This window comes from Penaeus vannamei, chromosome 37 (assembly GCF_042767895.1).
Source record: "Penaeus vannamei isolate JL-2024 chromosome 37, ASM4276789v1, whole genome shotgun sequence".
In the NCBI taxonomy this organism is placed as follows: domain Eukaryota; kingdom Metazoa; phylum Arthropoda; class Malacostraca; order Decapoda; family Penaeidae; genus Penaeus; species Penaeus vannamei.
The window spans coordinates 22,805,322-22,820,321 of NC_091585.1; the positions used below are offsets into that span (position 1 = coordinate 22,805,322).

At 35.8% G+C, this 15,000-nt stretch overlaps 2 protein-coding genes across 2 annotated transcripts; one reads left to right on the forward strand and one right to left on the reverse strand.

Annotated features, from left to right (window-relative positions):
* The first annotated feature begins 79 nt into the window (after nt 1–79).
* LOC138859668 (uncharacterized) lies at nt 80–1,664 on the forward strand. The gene is made up of 4 exons (XM_070115478.1): nt 80–266; nt 482–763; nt 996–1,360; nt 1,566–1,664. The coding sequence occupies exons 1-4, from the start codon at nt 80–82 to the stop codon at nt 1,662–1,664; spliced, it is 933 nt and encodes a 310-aa protein (XP_069971579.1).
* A 1,360-nt stretch (nt 1,665–3,024) lies between these two features.
* LOC113818107 (proline-, glutamic acid- and leucine-rich protein 1) lies at nt 3,025–13,963 on the reverse strand. The gene is made up of 16 exons (XM_027370252.2): nt 13,801–13,963; nt 12,815–12,879; nt 12,069–12,165; nt 11,413–11,571; nt 11,221–11,292; nt 10,556–10,786; nt 9,734–9,946; nt 7,413–7,525; nt 6,909–7,152; nt 6,304–6,513; nt 5,927–6,130; nt 5,655–5,769; nt 5,244–5,515; nt 4,178–4,321; nt 3,482–3,646; nt 3,025–3,147 (listed from the first exon to the last, which is right to left on the reverse strand). Exons 1-16 carry the CDS (start codon nt 13,906–13,908, stop codon nt 3,079–3,081), a joined length of 2,481 nt encoding a protein of 826 aa, XP_027226053.2. The 5' UTR covers nt 13,909–13,963; the 3' UTR covers nt 3,025–3,078.
* Nucleotides 13,964–15,000: the final 1,037 nt, after the last annotated feature.

Below are 15,000 nucleotides of genomic sequence, written 5' to 3' on the forward strand. Positions count from 1 at the left end.
GAGAAGGGATAAGGAACAGTTTATCAGGAATCTTGCCGAGTAGGTACAACGCCATTTCCTGGTAAATGACCTTTGTCGGATGAACGGATCAGATCATGTTAGGGTTCGTGAACGTTGGGCTGAGTATATTGAGCAATTGTATCAGGTAGACCCCCTAGAATTTAGTCTAGATGCAAGGGATGTCACAATCCCTCTGTCTGACCCATCCATCAGTGAAGATCCTCCTATCCTGAATGAGGTGAGGACGGCGATCTCTAAGTTGAAGGGTGGGAAAGTTGCAGGCATATGCGATATCCATTGCTGAACTGCTAAAGGCTGGGGGTGAGCCTATGGCACTGGGCTTGTATACTGTCCTGGCTGCCATCTGGCAGTCCGGTTCCATTCCCCTGACCTGCTGAGGCGCGTGGTCATCCTCTGGAAGGGGAAGGGGATCGATGGGACTGTAGCAACTAGCGTGGGATCACACTACTCAATATACCAGGCAAGATTTTATCTCACATTCTTCTGAAACGATTCCGCAACCACCTGCTAAGGCACCAAAGACTGGAACAATCTAGATTCACTCCTGGCAAGTCCACAATAGACCGTACCCTAGCGCTTCGAGTCAATGTAGAACGTCGTGAGTTCGGTCGTGGGCTGCTCGCAGCCGATATTGACCTCAAGAAGGCGCCTGATTCGGTGCATCGCGAATCGTTACGGGAGATCCTGAGACTTCGGGGAATTCTGACATGGATTATTGGATTAATAGCAATCTTATATACTGGTACTGAAAGTGTTGTAAGGTATGGTGGGGCTTGTCGAGTTTCTTCCCTGTTAACTCAGGAGTGAATCAAGGCTGTGTCCTTGCACGAACACTTTTCAATACTTGCATGCACTGGATAATGGGCAGAGCTACTTTCCAAAGTCAGTGTGGAGCAACACTGTGCAATATCAAGGTCACGGACCTTGACTTTGCCGACGATGTTGCAATTCTGAGTCTCTGGAATCTCTGGTAGCAGCTCTTGAAGCATTTAGCAATGATACAAAGCCCCTGGGCTTGCAGGTCTCCTTGACGAAGTCCAAGATCCAGGATTTTGAGGGCCTGTTAAGAGAACCTGCTCAGTCGATACGTGATTGTTCATACCTTGGTAGTGCAGTTCATGTCTCTGGGCTGTCAGACCAGGAAGTCAGTAGACGGATAGATCTGGCAGCAGGAGACATGAACTCAGTCAATAAGAGAATTTGGAGGTGCCGGTACCTAAGCAGGACTAAGTTACGTGTCTTTAAGGCCTTGATACTGCCAATTTTGCTCTATGTAAGTGAAACCTGGACAGTATCTAGTGCCTTGGAGTCACGTCTCGATCCTACGCCGGATCATGGGGTATAGTTGGCAGGACCATGTGTCCATGTGTTAGTCTCATGGAGTAATCATTGGTTGGACACATGGTTCTGCTAACTGTACCCCATGAACAGGCACAAGGACCTATTGCAATAGCTATCAAGACGAAATTCCATGACACAGGATAACGTCCAGGTTGCAGCACTGTATAGTAAAATTGGTAATATTGGGCCTTAAAAATTCGCAGCTTGGATCTTCTACACAAGTAATGCATTACCAAAGACTTGTCGAGAGAGTTCTTGAATCCTACCACCTGACCAATCCATCTACTGACTTCCTGGTCTGACCGCCAGTTATCAACTGCACTATCAAGGTATGTAAAAATGTCCATGTACCGACCAAACAGATTCTCCTAGTAGGCCCCCAAAGTCCTGCAACTTGGTCTTGATCCAACAGACCTCTAGACCCAGGGACTTTGTAACAAAGTCAAGGTAAGTAACAGCAAAGTCAAGGTAAGTAACCTTGATATTGGCCAGAGTTTCTCCACAATGACTTTAGACAGTAGCTATACCCAGTATTCAGTCCATCCAAGTGTTGAAAAATGTTAGTGCAAGGACAGAGCCTTGCCTCACTCCTGAACAACTGAAAAGAAGCTTGATAGGCCCCCACCACACTTAACAGCTCTTTCAGTACTATACAGACTTTCTATGAATCTAATAATCCTTGTTGGAATTCCTCTCAGTTCCAGGATCTTCCAGAGTGATCCCTGGTGCACCGTATTGAATGCCTTCTTGAGGTTGATGTAGGCTGCAAGAAGCCCATCCCTAAACTCAAGAGCAGACGACATTCTACAATGACTTGAAGTGCTAAGATACGGTCTGAAGATGCTGCTGCCAGGTCTTCTCACCTCTGAGAGAGCAGCCACTTCAACGCTCAGCTGTCTCAATTCCCTCAACAGTAATGGCAACCAATTATCTTATCGCAAAGAGCAGTCACTCCAGGTGGGCATTCCACCCCCACTGACATTGCCCCATACAATGGAAGGCAACTGGCTGCAGGCCCCACCTATGGGGGTCCCCTGGGCTTTCACGTAAACTTCAAAGGATTTTACTCAATTTGTGCACAGGAAACCTAGTACCAGTGTATCAATACATCTACAACAGATAACATTTTCCTTCATCCAGGAGCTCTATTTCACTAATGCACCATTTCTCTATCCTATTGTTTTCTCTTTATATTGCAGAACTTTTAGACTAGCTATAGACACAAACAGGAATCCATGGAATCACACTTCATATGATAAAAGCAACCCATTTCCCTTAATTCTTAAATTCTTATTATAATGGGTCTGCAGTAGCATCCACTGTACCACGTCCAACAATGTGGGTTACAGTGCTGGAATCAAGAGCCAGAAATCCTCAATTTCTGGGACCTTATAAAGTTTTTTTTCACTGTTTATATTTCCTTTAGTTTCGTATCCAACAGTTCTATGGAAAAGACATGTAGCATGATAACGTCATGTATTCTAACCTCATCTGAAGCCCTTATTATTGGTCAGCATTACATTTATGATTTCTACATGTCTCCTTTGAAGATTTTTACAGTCCAATGTAAGCTGATTATCCTCAGATAAAAATCACAATAGTTTTAAAGTCTTTTTCCTTCTCTTCGGTAATTCAATAACAAGGGAATAAAAAACTACTATACTGATTTACAGTTATTTAATTTCTGTTCCCTTAACCATAAATTCAGATGTAATGTCAATTATCCGGATCAGCATCAACAAATGAAGCTAACATTTCTTCCACACTCAGGCCAAGATCATTCTTCTGTGGAAAAAAGAAAAAAAGAATATATAAATAATGTGATATGTGTGTGTGCGTGCGTGCGTGCGTGCGTGCGTGCGTGCGTGCGTGTGCGTGCGTGCGTGTGCATGTGCATGTGCACAAGAGTGGGAGAGTATGAGAGTGAGAATACAAGTGAGAGAACAAGTGTGAGTCTATGTCAGTGTGTACATGTGCATATGCACGTGAATGTGTTTCTATGAATAGTATATGGTATATTCAAGTATGTCTACATATGCATGTACTACACTAAGTTAAATATATGCAATGTATTACTATTCACAATCAAATAACAATAAATCAATACAAAATCTGTTACCTGGTCTGTCTTTGACTTTTTCGGAGTGGTTTCCTCACTCTCGGCTGCATTTCTCTTCGTTGCCTTTGACTTGCCATCAGATTCTGGTGTCTGATTCTTGGCTTGCTTTGCCTTTTGTTTCTTTCGTAACCTCTGTAACTTTTTCCGATTTCCTGCTTTCTTTGCCTGTAAATGAGTGATCACTAAAATTAGCAAGACATCTTTCATATGTTAATATTGACTATTAGAGACAAAAAACAAAAATACAGTAAAAATTATATCAAAAGTTTGATATCAATTATTCAAACAGGTTTGGTTTCAAATAATCTGTGGGGATTTACTGTATTTTCACTTATGAATATCAATTAGTTTAACAATTTATAAAGGTAAAATGATCAACATCCCACAAATCTTTTTTTTTTTTTTTTACTATTTATTTTTCCAAAGGATGCATCCTATTTTTAAAAGAAGATGACTTGTATTTAAAGAAGCCATTCTATGCAAAATAATATTGAAGATAATTTTCTCACACTATCAAAATTATGAATGTAGCAAACTTTTAGCTTTAATTGACATTTCAAATCCAAAAGTATGGATTCCTTTCTCTAAACAGTTTACACAAAATATGAAATCTTATATACAATTAATTTTGATATTATTTCATTTAAGGGAAGTACTGCATTATTAAGCATCCATTAATACCAAAAATCATCATACCTTTGGACTCTTTCCTTGTTTGCTTTCTGCTTGTCCATCTGTTCCTGAAGCTTCCTCTACATCTCCCTCTCCTTCTTCCTCTTCCTCTTCCTCTTCGTCAACCACTTTGTCTTCCATTTGAATTTCAGTGCTCGCATCTGCTTCCTATAACGAAAAATTTCAATCTTTGAGTAAAATGTGTTTAAGTGTTCAGCCTGCAATAAAACAAACAAAATAAGTTAATCAAATACATAAATAGATAAATAAAATAAATAAAATACTAATAAACATAAAAAGGTATATATGATTCAACAATATCATAAAGTAGTCTCTGAAAACAGAATTTATCCAAACCGGTCAACTAGATTGGACAAGTAATTGACTCCTGGGTGATTCAGTACTTGTAAAGCCATCTATGTGTAAAGACAATCAATAAAGAAAAGGACGCAGTGACCTCAGCTTGAATTCTAGCCATCCTAACACTAATGAGTTAAAGAAGCATGAAGACTATATTTCCATTCTTCTTTAAAATAGATAGTGTTCTTTAAACCTCTTGAAATTTTACAGTAAAAGTATAAGGGGATTATATACATGAGTAAACTCCATCTTGTGTGACGTAAAACAGTAATCCATTCAAGTTCTATTCTATTTACCATTTGCAAAATATACAAAATGAGATATCAAAAAGTATCTCTGATCTGTAACCCTAATTTCCAGACTATAAAAAAGAATAAATAAAAACAAAGAACAGGAGATCCATAGGGCAATTTCAACAACCAAAAATTGCAAGACAACTGAAATTCAATAATTGATCTTCCATAAATGTGAATCACGTGTGAATCAGAACACAATGGCTATACCATAAGGCTGAAAACCTATCACTAGTATCCAGGCATATAAAGTTAAATCATACAAATGAATATTCTCAAGAAAATCATGCATTTGCTTTGTTCACATGTTTAGCAAAAAAAAGTTTTGGCAAAATGTTTATGCTCATCTTTTTTCCACTGATGCCTTTTTCAGGAGAAACACATCCTGTTTTTAAAAGAGGATAACTTGAATTTATAGAAAGTGATAAATTTCATACTTGTTCTTCATCCATGTTCTCTGATTGTTCTGTTGCATCTTCATTTTCTTCATCAACTTCCTCCTCTTGTTCTTCTTCTTCCTCAACTTCCTCTTCTTGTTCTTCTTCCTCAACTTCCTCTTCTTGTTCTTCTTCAACTTCCTCCGCTTGTTCCTCTTTGTCTTTGTCTTCTTCTTCCTCCTCCTCCTCTTGTTCTTCTTCCTCATCTTGTTCATCACAATCCATTCCATTTACACCATTCTCTACGACTTCTTTTTCTTTTTCTTCAGCATCTGAAAAAATAAGAAATGTGATTGTAATAACAAAGTGACAACAGCAATTTGAGCACTGAGTACACACAGGCAAAAAAGGTCATGCAGCAGTAGGCAAACAAAAATATAATAAGCATGAGCAAACATTTGTAAACCTTACCGTAACTAACAGTACTTCGTTGTAGTTGCTCGAAGACCTGTGTTAGCATGGAGATTTCTGGGTTGGCAGTAATGAAGCTAACACACGAGAGACCAGTTTGACAAGCAGCAACCACCTACAAGTACTTCTGATTAATGATCAAACCTAATTCAAATATTATAAAATCCTACAAGCCTTATCATCAGATGTCTAAAATCTTTTATGAAGTTATGCTTCAGACACTATAACATTCAGGTAGAGATGTAGAGAGAGAAATGCTAACACTTTCTTACCGACATATGGTGATCATGCAGGCCCCTTTGAAACAGATGTAAGATCATAGTATAAGGTACAGGACACCTTGGATCAGGGTGAGTTGCCATACACGTTAAAGTTTTAAACAGCTGTGCTCGGGTCGTGTCACCGAAATAGATAACTGGCATTTGGCTACCATTCATCACGCGATCTGTTACAGCTATGACTCTCTTCTGTAATGCCTGTAAATGTATTCACAATATTAGAATAATTATATATCAATATCTAAGATAAATGTACATACACACAATTAGAAATATATCCTTTGATGTATATAGAATTTTATTTTCTTATCTATTTACAAAAAACAAAATCTGTAAAGCACATCAATGCTTTCCTCGCTGTAAATCCTAACCTGTCTCGACATCAAGGGCGTAGAATGTGTCGCATATCTAAACAAGGCTTCTGCTAATCTCAGGGCAGCAGTAACAACCCGACCAAAGTTTTCATATTCTGGAAGAGGAGTGTTTGAAGGCTCTGAGTCCTTTGTTGAGACTGCATATCCTTTCTTTTTGCTCTTCTTTTTCTGTAGGGTGAGATTAGACAATCCTCTGCTGCCATAGCTCTGCAACAAGACATTTGATCAGTAAGTTTTTTTTGGTCCATGATATTTCTGTTATGAAATTTGAGGTTATTATTATTAATATTATGCATGAGATAATCAAGATTACACCTCACAAACACACTTGATTGCACCTCACAAACACACATGCTGACAATGATTTACTTATTCTTAAATATATTTTTTAACAGCCACATCATTTAGAACTGTAAAACCATAATATAGCTATCATCACCATCACCAAAATCACTTGAACCCTCTTCCCTTCCCTATCCTCATCCTCATTCCCATTCCTACTCTCATCTGCCTCCCCATTCCTATTCTATTCCTATAACCCTCAATCATAAATCTTAATCTATTAAACTAATCCAAGCTGCCCGCTAGTGCAACTGACCTACCTTTATTGTAAATTCTTGGTTCTTTGGCATCAGATCTTCCACAATGACATCGATCAACTTGGATGACGCTGGATGCCTTCCCTGGGACACTTCAACAAGAGTGGTCATGACGGAATATGCGACAATTCTTGTCTGTTGCCCATTAGTAGCCCAAGCTTTGGCCTTGCTGTCGTAGTATGACTTAATGGTTGCAGTAAGTAATTCTGCTATAAGGCTGAAGTATAAGTCTACACAATCTCTCATGCTGTAAACAGAAAACAAGGGAAAATCATTACCACAAAAATACGAGGAAATATGAACATGAATGCCATAAAAATGGTCATATTAACAAAGAATATATATACTGATAATAAACTAGTCGTAATAATGAGCTAACACTGAAAATATATTTACTACATAAGCAACAGAGGAATGCCGACCACATATTAAAGAATACATGATCAATGAAAATGATGATCTTAACATCATTTCAACCTATGAAACTATCTCATTTGGAAACCATACCTGATCAGGAAATCTCTTAGCATCAACAAACATTGCTGATGAAGTGCTGGCATAAAGAAAGCTAGTAATTTATGCTCGTAGCTCTCGTAGGATTTTAAAACAGACGTCTCCATCTGAAAACATGGTAAAATATTAATAAGAGACTCTGATCACTTCACTTCGATCTCCTCCTTAAAAACTTATCTTTACCAAAATGAATAAACAGCTAATCTTTGTTTACGATGTTTCCCTTTCCTGTAATTTTATTTTCTATGGCTCTTGTTTTTTTTTTTACACAATGAGTGATTCAAAATAGTGATAGATTTGGGGTAGAGATTTGATGCATCAGCGCTCAGTATTTCAAATACATCTTGCAGCTTGTTTTAGTCTTTTGACAATGATATCGCAAAAGCATTTGACTTGCCGCATTTAACTGTGCAAACAATCTAGGTAAATACGAAGATAAAGAGGACATATTATTCCATGTAATTTCTTCTCGTAGCACCTCAATTGAATGGACTGAAAAATGCTGGGAATATGGATTGAAGATCAGAACCACTTCAACAAAAGGTGAAAGTGCTTTAAGAAAAAGAAAATTAAAAAAGAACATAAAGATCTCATTGTAAAGTGGCTTGCTAGTCTTTTCCACCATGTGGACAGAGTACTGGGCATCATCAATGATGTAAAACTGAACTGGGAAAGAAGTACAGAAGTTGTATATGATGTCAGAAAAATATTTTTGCTCTTATAAAGGATTATACAAAGGGAGGCAACAAACAAGCCATGTTGGATGGCTTTTTCCCTAAGCGGCAGTGGAAGAGGAGTGAAAAATTATTGCTTTCCTTAACCTCTCTTGTTTGGTATCTCTGTGAATGGCCACTGTCACTCAATTAATTTTTCTCAAGCTCAGTATATCAATCTTTTATCATTGTGTATAATAATTCACACTATTTCTGTCAATTATTTATCAAGGGTTTTTATTTTGCTAAAATTCAATCATTTTCCAATATTCTTAGATACATAGAGATTGGGTGTGAGGTTAGGGAACCCAAACTATCTTTTTCATTTATTTCTAATGGGAATAATTGTTTCATTTTACATTATTTCATTTTATAGCACATATTCAGGAATAAAACTCTTACCAGAAACAAACAACTATCAAAATAAAGGAATATTTTCCTAAATATTTAAAATTAATAATATCAGTTTCAGGGTACTCTTGTTACTCTTCCATATTTAAACAAACTTTTTCCTAAACGATCCATAATCATTATAAATTTGTTCATAACTGAATTCTAACAATACTCATATTAAGGTACTCCAGTTATTCTCCATATCTTAACATATACTCATTCCAAAACAATTCCCCTACCATATCCTGGTGACTCGTCAGTCCTATCATGGAAAAATGCCGCCATCGGACAAAATGGCCACGGGCCGGGTGATGTGAACCTGCTGTCATGAGCGAAGGCCAGGGTGACAGAAATGACATGCCACAAGTGCAACAAACCTCTTAAAGAGTGATTAAACTTATTTGGCCTTTAGAAGAGGGCTTTTGCATTATTCCCATTGATAAATGTGTGTTGAATGTAATGTGCAAAAGCCATGGCTGGAAGAGCAGCACCAGCTCCTGGGAGGAAACCATTACCATACTCAGCATTGTATTCCTGGCCGCTGTGACTGGTGGCGCAGGTTTTACTACGGAAAGTTGAAAATTATGATAAAATATGATGTATGATACAAACAACCTAATACACTTTTTTTCTTGCACTAAGTTATCTACAACATAGAGCGATGATATGGAGTATGTGCGTAGTAAATAATCTATTACCATCGCAATAAAGCAAATCAAGACTAAAATGGACATTGGAAAATGGCAAAATAACTTTGCAAAAGGGGAGGCACAGAGTCTTGTTACCGCTCATGAGTGTTTGCACGTGCCAGGCCTACGTACTGCATGCTCGGGATATTGGCCACTTATGTAACCCTCTGCCCGTATTTTCAGCGCTGTGATTTCCATGATGCAATTGTATCCAACAGGTTAAATCAATAAAACCTTATACACTGAAACTCCTAAATATAGTTCTTGAAATTTTCAATTAATCACTCATATCACTGCATAAAAAGTATATATTCTCTACAAAATGCATTATAATATAACTAATTGCACACCTGAGCTTCAACATATGATTTTTTAAAATGTGTCCATTCACACCAATCAAAAAGGTAAAAATAAAAATGAATTCTTAAACTCATCATTCCAATATTTAAACAAAGGCACTAATCGCAATAAGGAATCATATCTTTTGAAAGACTGAGCACTGAAATACCGCTGAACATACCTGTAACATCCTAAAGACTGGGCCCAGCAAATCGCTCATTTTTATCATTATGGCATCATTATTTTCGCAGGAGACCATTTCTGAGATGAACTTCAATGTGTTCATTAATCTGGTGATGGCCAGCATGTGTGTGTAGAGTGGGTTTTTATCGTAATAACCCACGGGCTGCAGGGGATTCAGCTTGAATGTGTATTCTCTGGGGTGGTTATAGGACTGCAAAAGAAGAGTGACAAAGTTTATGGAAATTCATACGACTTTTGTAATGTTCATGGTGTTAGTCCACACAAAGAAGAAATCTCTTTAGCTTTCATGCATGGTAAAGATATTGGGATCTATTTATGAGTTCCAAGAATTCTTTCAATTTTACAAAACTTCCTTTGTTCTGAAATAATTAGATTTCCTTTGCCGTCATGTACTATTTTATGGGCAATGTATAGGGTTACAAAGTACTTTTCCCTGTGAAAAAGCAATTTCTTATATACAAAAAAAAAAAGTGTTCCAAAAAAAAGGGAATTTTTTCCTTAGGCAGGTGTATTTTTTAAATAGCTGAGGGGACAATTATGACAAAAAAATCTTAACATATTATTACAGTGTAGGAAAATCATTAAAAAAAGTAGACCAAGTATTCATTGTCCCATATATCTTATCTAATGTTCCTAACAAATGAGCATGCAAATATATAAATAAACCTGTCAACAAGAAAATCTAATAAAAACTGAATACTCATACCATTACAGCCCATAATAAGAGAACATACCATCAACATTTTCCTCAATCTATTAAACAACTTTTATTCAAAGAAAACATCTTCACAGGTCTTACCTCTTTCTCAACAATGCCCTCAAAAAGATAGTCCATCAGGTGATGTGACAAGCAAATGAGCTGAGTTAGCTGCCGCCCCCTCGCCTCTGAACGGCTGCTGGTTCCTTTGCCTCCCATACCAGCTAGTGGTAATGTCGCAAAGGCCTGACCTGCATATGTCACTTCTGACTTTTGACCATTGCAAGTGAGGGCAGAGTCCAGTTTCTTCAGCAGTAATTCCTCTAGGGCTGCCTATGCAAAAATTGTTGATTTTTAGCACCCCATGAAAGAAGCAGTAGGACTATTATTACAGTGACGGAAAATAAGATTGGGCAGTTAAGAAAATATAAAATAAATTTTATACATTTTCCGTATACAACTAATAACACATAAAATTTGCATTACTTGAACTATGCTTCAGTGAATAATAATAATATTAATAACAATAATATGAATAATATCAATAATAATAATAATAATAATAATAATAATAATAATAATAATAATAATAATAATAATAATAATAATAATAATAATAACAATAATAATAATAGATTTCGTATCTATATGCATAAATATATTTATTTGTAAATACAATATTCATACCTTTAATAACATTTACAAAAACAAGGAACACATTTTCTGATAGTGCATCTTCTTTGATGTACAAATATGAGAATAAATACCTTATGAGGTAAGCATTGTTGTGGGAACACCTTCATGTACTCTTGTAAACACTTGAGAGCGGCTGGACTCCACTGCAGGTACATAACAATTCATTACTTCCTATAAATAATAATTCTCATTATCAAAACAAAGAACAGAAAAGGAATGAAAATCTTCCGATTACACAACTGAGAAAATGTCAATATAATTACATAGGAAACTGCTCCTGCGAGAGATGTGACCAGTGGAGCAGCAGATTGTGATACCAACTTCCGCTGAAGCTCTGGTAGTTTTGGCATTCTCTCAAGAAGGAGAAGGATGGCATAACAAGCAGTGCGTTTTGCCTTGGCTCCAGAGGGTGCACTTATAATCTGTTGGGTAATAAAGATTAAAAACAATCAACAGATGTAAAAAAAAAAAAAAAGGGAATAATTAAGAGTTTTGCTTGACTATTCTATCTAAGTATTTTTTTGTAGCTTTTCTACATCAGGTACAATTGTCCTGAAAATGATATATTTCACCAACTAATCTCTATCCATAACTTCCCATGAACATCACTTATTTTCAGTCATATGAGAGAGAGAATTTGACACATACATAGATAGTACCTAGAGAAATAGATACAACAGATAGGCAAGTAAAGTGACAGATAGATATATAAATATAGATATATATAACTTCTATATCAAGAACTCTCCCTATTACAGATTACAGGCACAAACAACACATTATGCAAAGTTCCCAGTATCAATAAATCAAAGTAAAAAAAAAGACAGACTAATATACATTTGACATTCCATTTCTTATCAACTATCTTCTATCCCTATGTTGATGGCCCAGTATAAACAAGAGATGCAGAAGCTGTTACCATGCTGCAGAACTGAAGCCATGTTTGTCCCTGTGCTGTCAATATATCTTTTGGACACTGCTGGATCAATGGCACCAAGAATTTAATTGCATTTCGCCTGAAATTGGAAAAGATTATTGTTAGTGAAAGAATACAATAAAGGATAAGCTGTATCTTTAACAAAAGTTATTTTAATCTGTTGCCTACTTTATCCTAAGCTATAAAAATACTGTTTTGCAACCTGACAAATGGCAAAAATCTAGCAAGTATAAATAGAAAGTTTTGTAACGAGCAGATAGCAAACTCCCTTTAAAAATTATTCTCCTTGTGAGTATATTACGTTAAGTTGTATGAAAAATGTGACTGATGACACAGATGTTTCATAATATTTAATAATATGAAAATATCAAAAGATAACACAAACAACAGAATGTTATTTATTGTTACTGTTATTGTACAGACTTCTAGACTACATAGAGAGAAAATATGGAATCTACTCAAGGAAAACTCTATCAACATCTTGATACATCATATCAAATGATATATTTAAACCTTGGAAAATGGGAAAAAAGAAAACAGAAAAAGAAGGGAAGGCAAGGAGTCTTAAGACCACACACAAGGGTTTGTGTGTGCCAGGCCTGCAAGCCACACATCTGGGAATTACCACTCAAGTAAGCCTAATGCCTGGATTTAGTTTCATGTGTGGGTCATAAGGCACCCAGACCCATCCAGTTAATAAATAAAACTACACAATTACTTTTACTAACCTGGTTGTTTTTTGATGAAGCAAATTGCTAATCTCCTTGGCATGAGTTTCCAAAACCTTGGGATTCTGGGGAAAAATAAATAATTATTATCAGTAATATCAAAAATTAAATACCAAGGGCTAAAAGGCACAAAGTTACATATAACAAATATCAAGAAAATAAAAATCATTGACATTCTATTACTTAAATCATTTACTAAACTTCAGCAGTGGCATTAAAATTTCTATCAATTCTTTTTTAGGAGCTGTGCCATTTATCAGTAAACTGAGGTTGTCTTCCTAAGTAATCTTCATTTTTACTGATATTGGTTGGATATGATATCTCATTAATAAACCTTGTATTGTCTGATTATTTGCAGTAAAAAAGAAATGTGGTATTTAAGTGAATTTAAACAAACTGAATATACCAAATAAAATTGAAATAAATACTTTCAAAGAAAGTTCACAACCACGCTATTGGTAAAAATTATCAACAAAATGTTACAAGATAAAGCTTGTACAGTTCACTCTAGCAGTTCAATGTCAAATAAGGAAACAATCCAAGTTCTATACTACCACATCACAGAGATGTGTTGCCCTTTGCCAAAGCGCTAAAGGCCCAGAGGTCTTGAAACTGTGACTGCTCAACACTACTGTACTGGACTTACGACTATAAGCTGTCAGATTTCATGTATATTTGTATAAAATATTGCTGTTACAATTACACCAAAAATACATCTGTTTGAAAGCTCCTGAACATCAATTAGTAACGTTTCCTAAGGTATTCTAAATTTGGTTCAGGTAATGGAGTCAAATAAATAAATAGATTTAGTGATAATCGAATACATTATATCTTCATAAAACTAATATCCAAATGCTTATATCTATTGATAATAACAATGTCTGTCAATTTTTCTTCTTACCAAACTATTAAACTTGCAAGATAACTATGAAACAATTCTTTTTCTCTCTCCTCTCTATTTGCACATACTGTGACGTGTACCTTACCTCATGTTCGTACACTCCATGGTTTTGTGCTGCTTCAATTATGATATCTAAGTCCTTCTCCACATAATGCGCGTCGAGTTTCTTATAAATAGCTTGACAAACCTCCATCCTGTATAAGGAACATGTGGGGAGGTTGAGCGACAATGTTTACACACGAGAATATTCTTATAATCGAGAATATTTTCTAGTTCATAGCATTTAGCTTTAATACTAACTGGCATACTTCATGTTTGACTAATTTTATATTTCCTACCCCGTTTTATAAAACAAGTAAACTTTTATGTGCTCAATTTGATATAATACATTCGATTTATCCACTATATGAGTAGGAAATAAAATACTTCGCACCTGGAGTCGCTTATATTAGAGTTACAACTAGATTGTATTCAATATTTCTGAATTACTTTATGCTTCATAAACAGCAGTCTATGAAGCAGAATAAATAGTCAATGTATATATATATATATATATATATATATATATATATGTGTGTGTGTGTGTGTGTGTGTGTGTGTGTGTGTGTGTGTGTATATATAAACAAACAAACGTACAAGCGCTCACACACACACACACACACACACACACACACACACACACACACACACACACACACACACACACACACACACACGCACATACACACACACACACACACACACACACACACACACACACACACACACACACACACACACACACACACACACACACATGTATGTATATATATATATATATATATATATATATATATATATATATATATATATATATATTTATATATATACATGTGTGTGTGTGTGTGTGTGAATATATATATATATATATATATATATATATATATATATATATATATATATATGTATATATATACATATATATACATATATATACATATATACACACACACACACACACACACACACACACACACACACACACACACACACATATATATATATATATATATATATATATATATATATATATATATATATATATATATAGATAGATAGATAGATAGAGAGAGAGAGAGAGAGAGAGAGAGAGAGAGAGAGAGAGAGAGAGAGAGAGAGAGAGAGAGAGAGAGAGAGAGAGAGAGAGAGAGAGAGAGAATTTGATTTGATAAAATTTATTTACAGAACAGTGTACATGCCCTGTAAAAAGTTAGGGTAAGATGCTACAGCATCTATCCAAACTGGC

Bases quoted from the DNA above. Each gene is read 5' to 3' on its own strand.
- LOC113818107 (XM_027370252.2), bottom strand. From the start codon at position 13,908: ATGGAGGTTTGTCAAGCTATTTATAAGAAACTCGACGCGCATTATGTG. The intron at 12,166-12,814 runs GTTAGTAAAAGT...TTCCAATTTCAG, and splicing joins CTTCATCAAAAAACAACCAG to GCGAAATGCAATTAAATTCT. The intron at 3,148-3,481 runs GTAACAGATTTT...TTTTTTCCACAG, and splicing joins AAAAGTCAAAGACAGACCAG to AAGAATGATCTTGGCCTGAG.
- LOC138859668 (XM_070115478.1), top strand. From the start codon at position 80: ATGAACGGATCAGATCATGTTAGGGTTCGTGAACGTTGGGCTGAGTAT. The intron at 267-481 runs GTGGGAAAGTTG...TCAATATACCAG, and splicing joins GGCGATCTCTAAGTTGAAGG to GCAAGATTTTATCTCACATT. The intron at 1,361-1,565 runs GTATAGTTGGCA...AAAAATTCGCAG, and splicing joins ATCCTACGCCGGATCATGGG to CTTGGATCTTCTACACAAGT.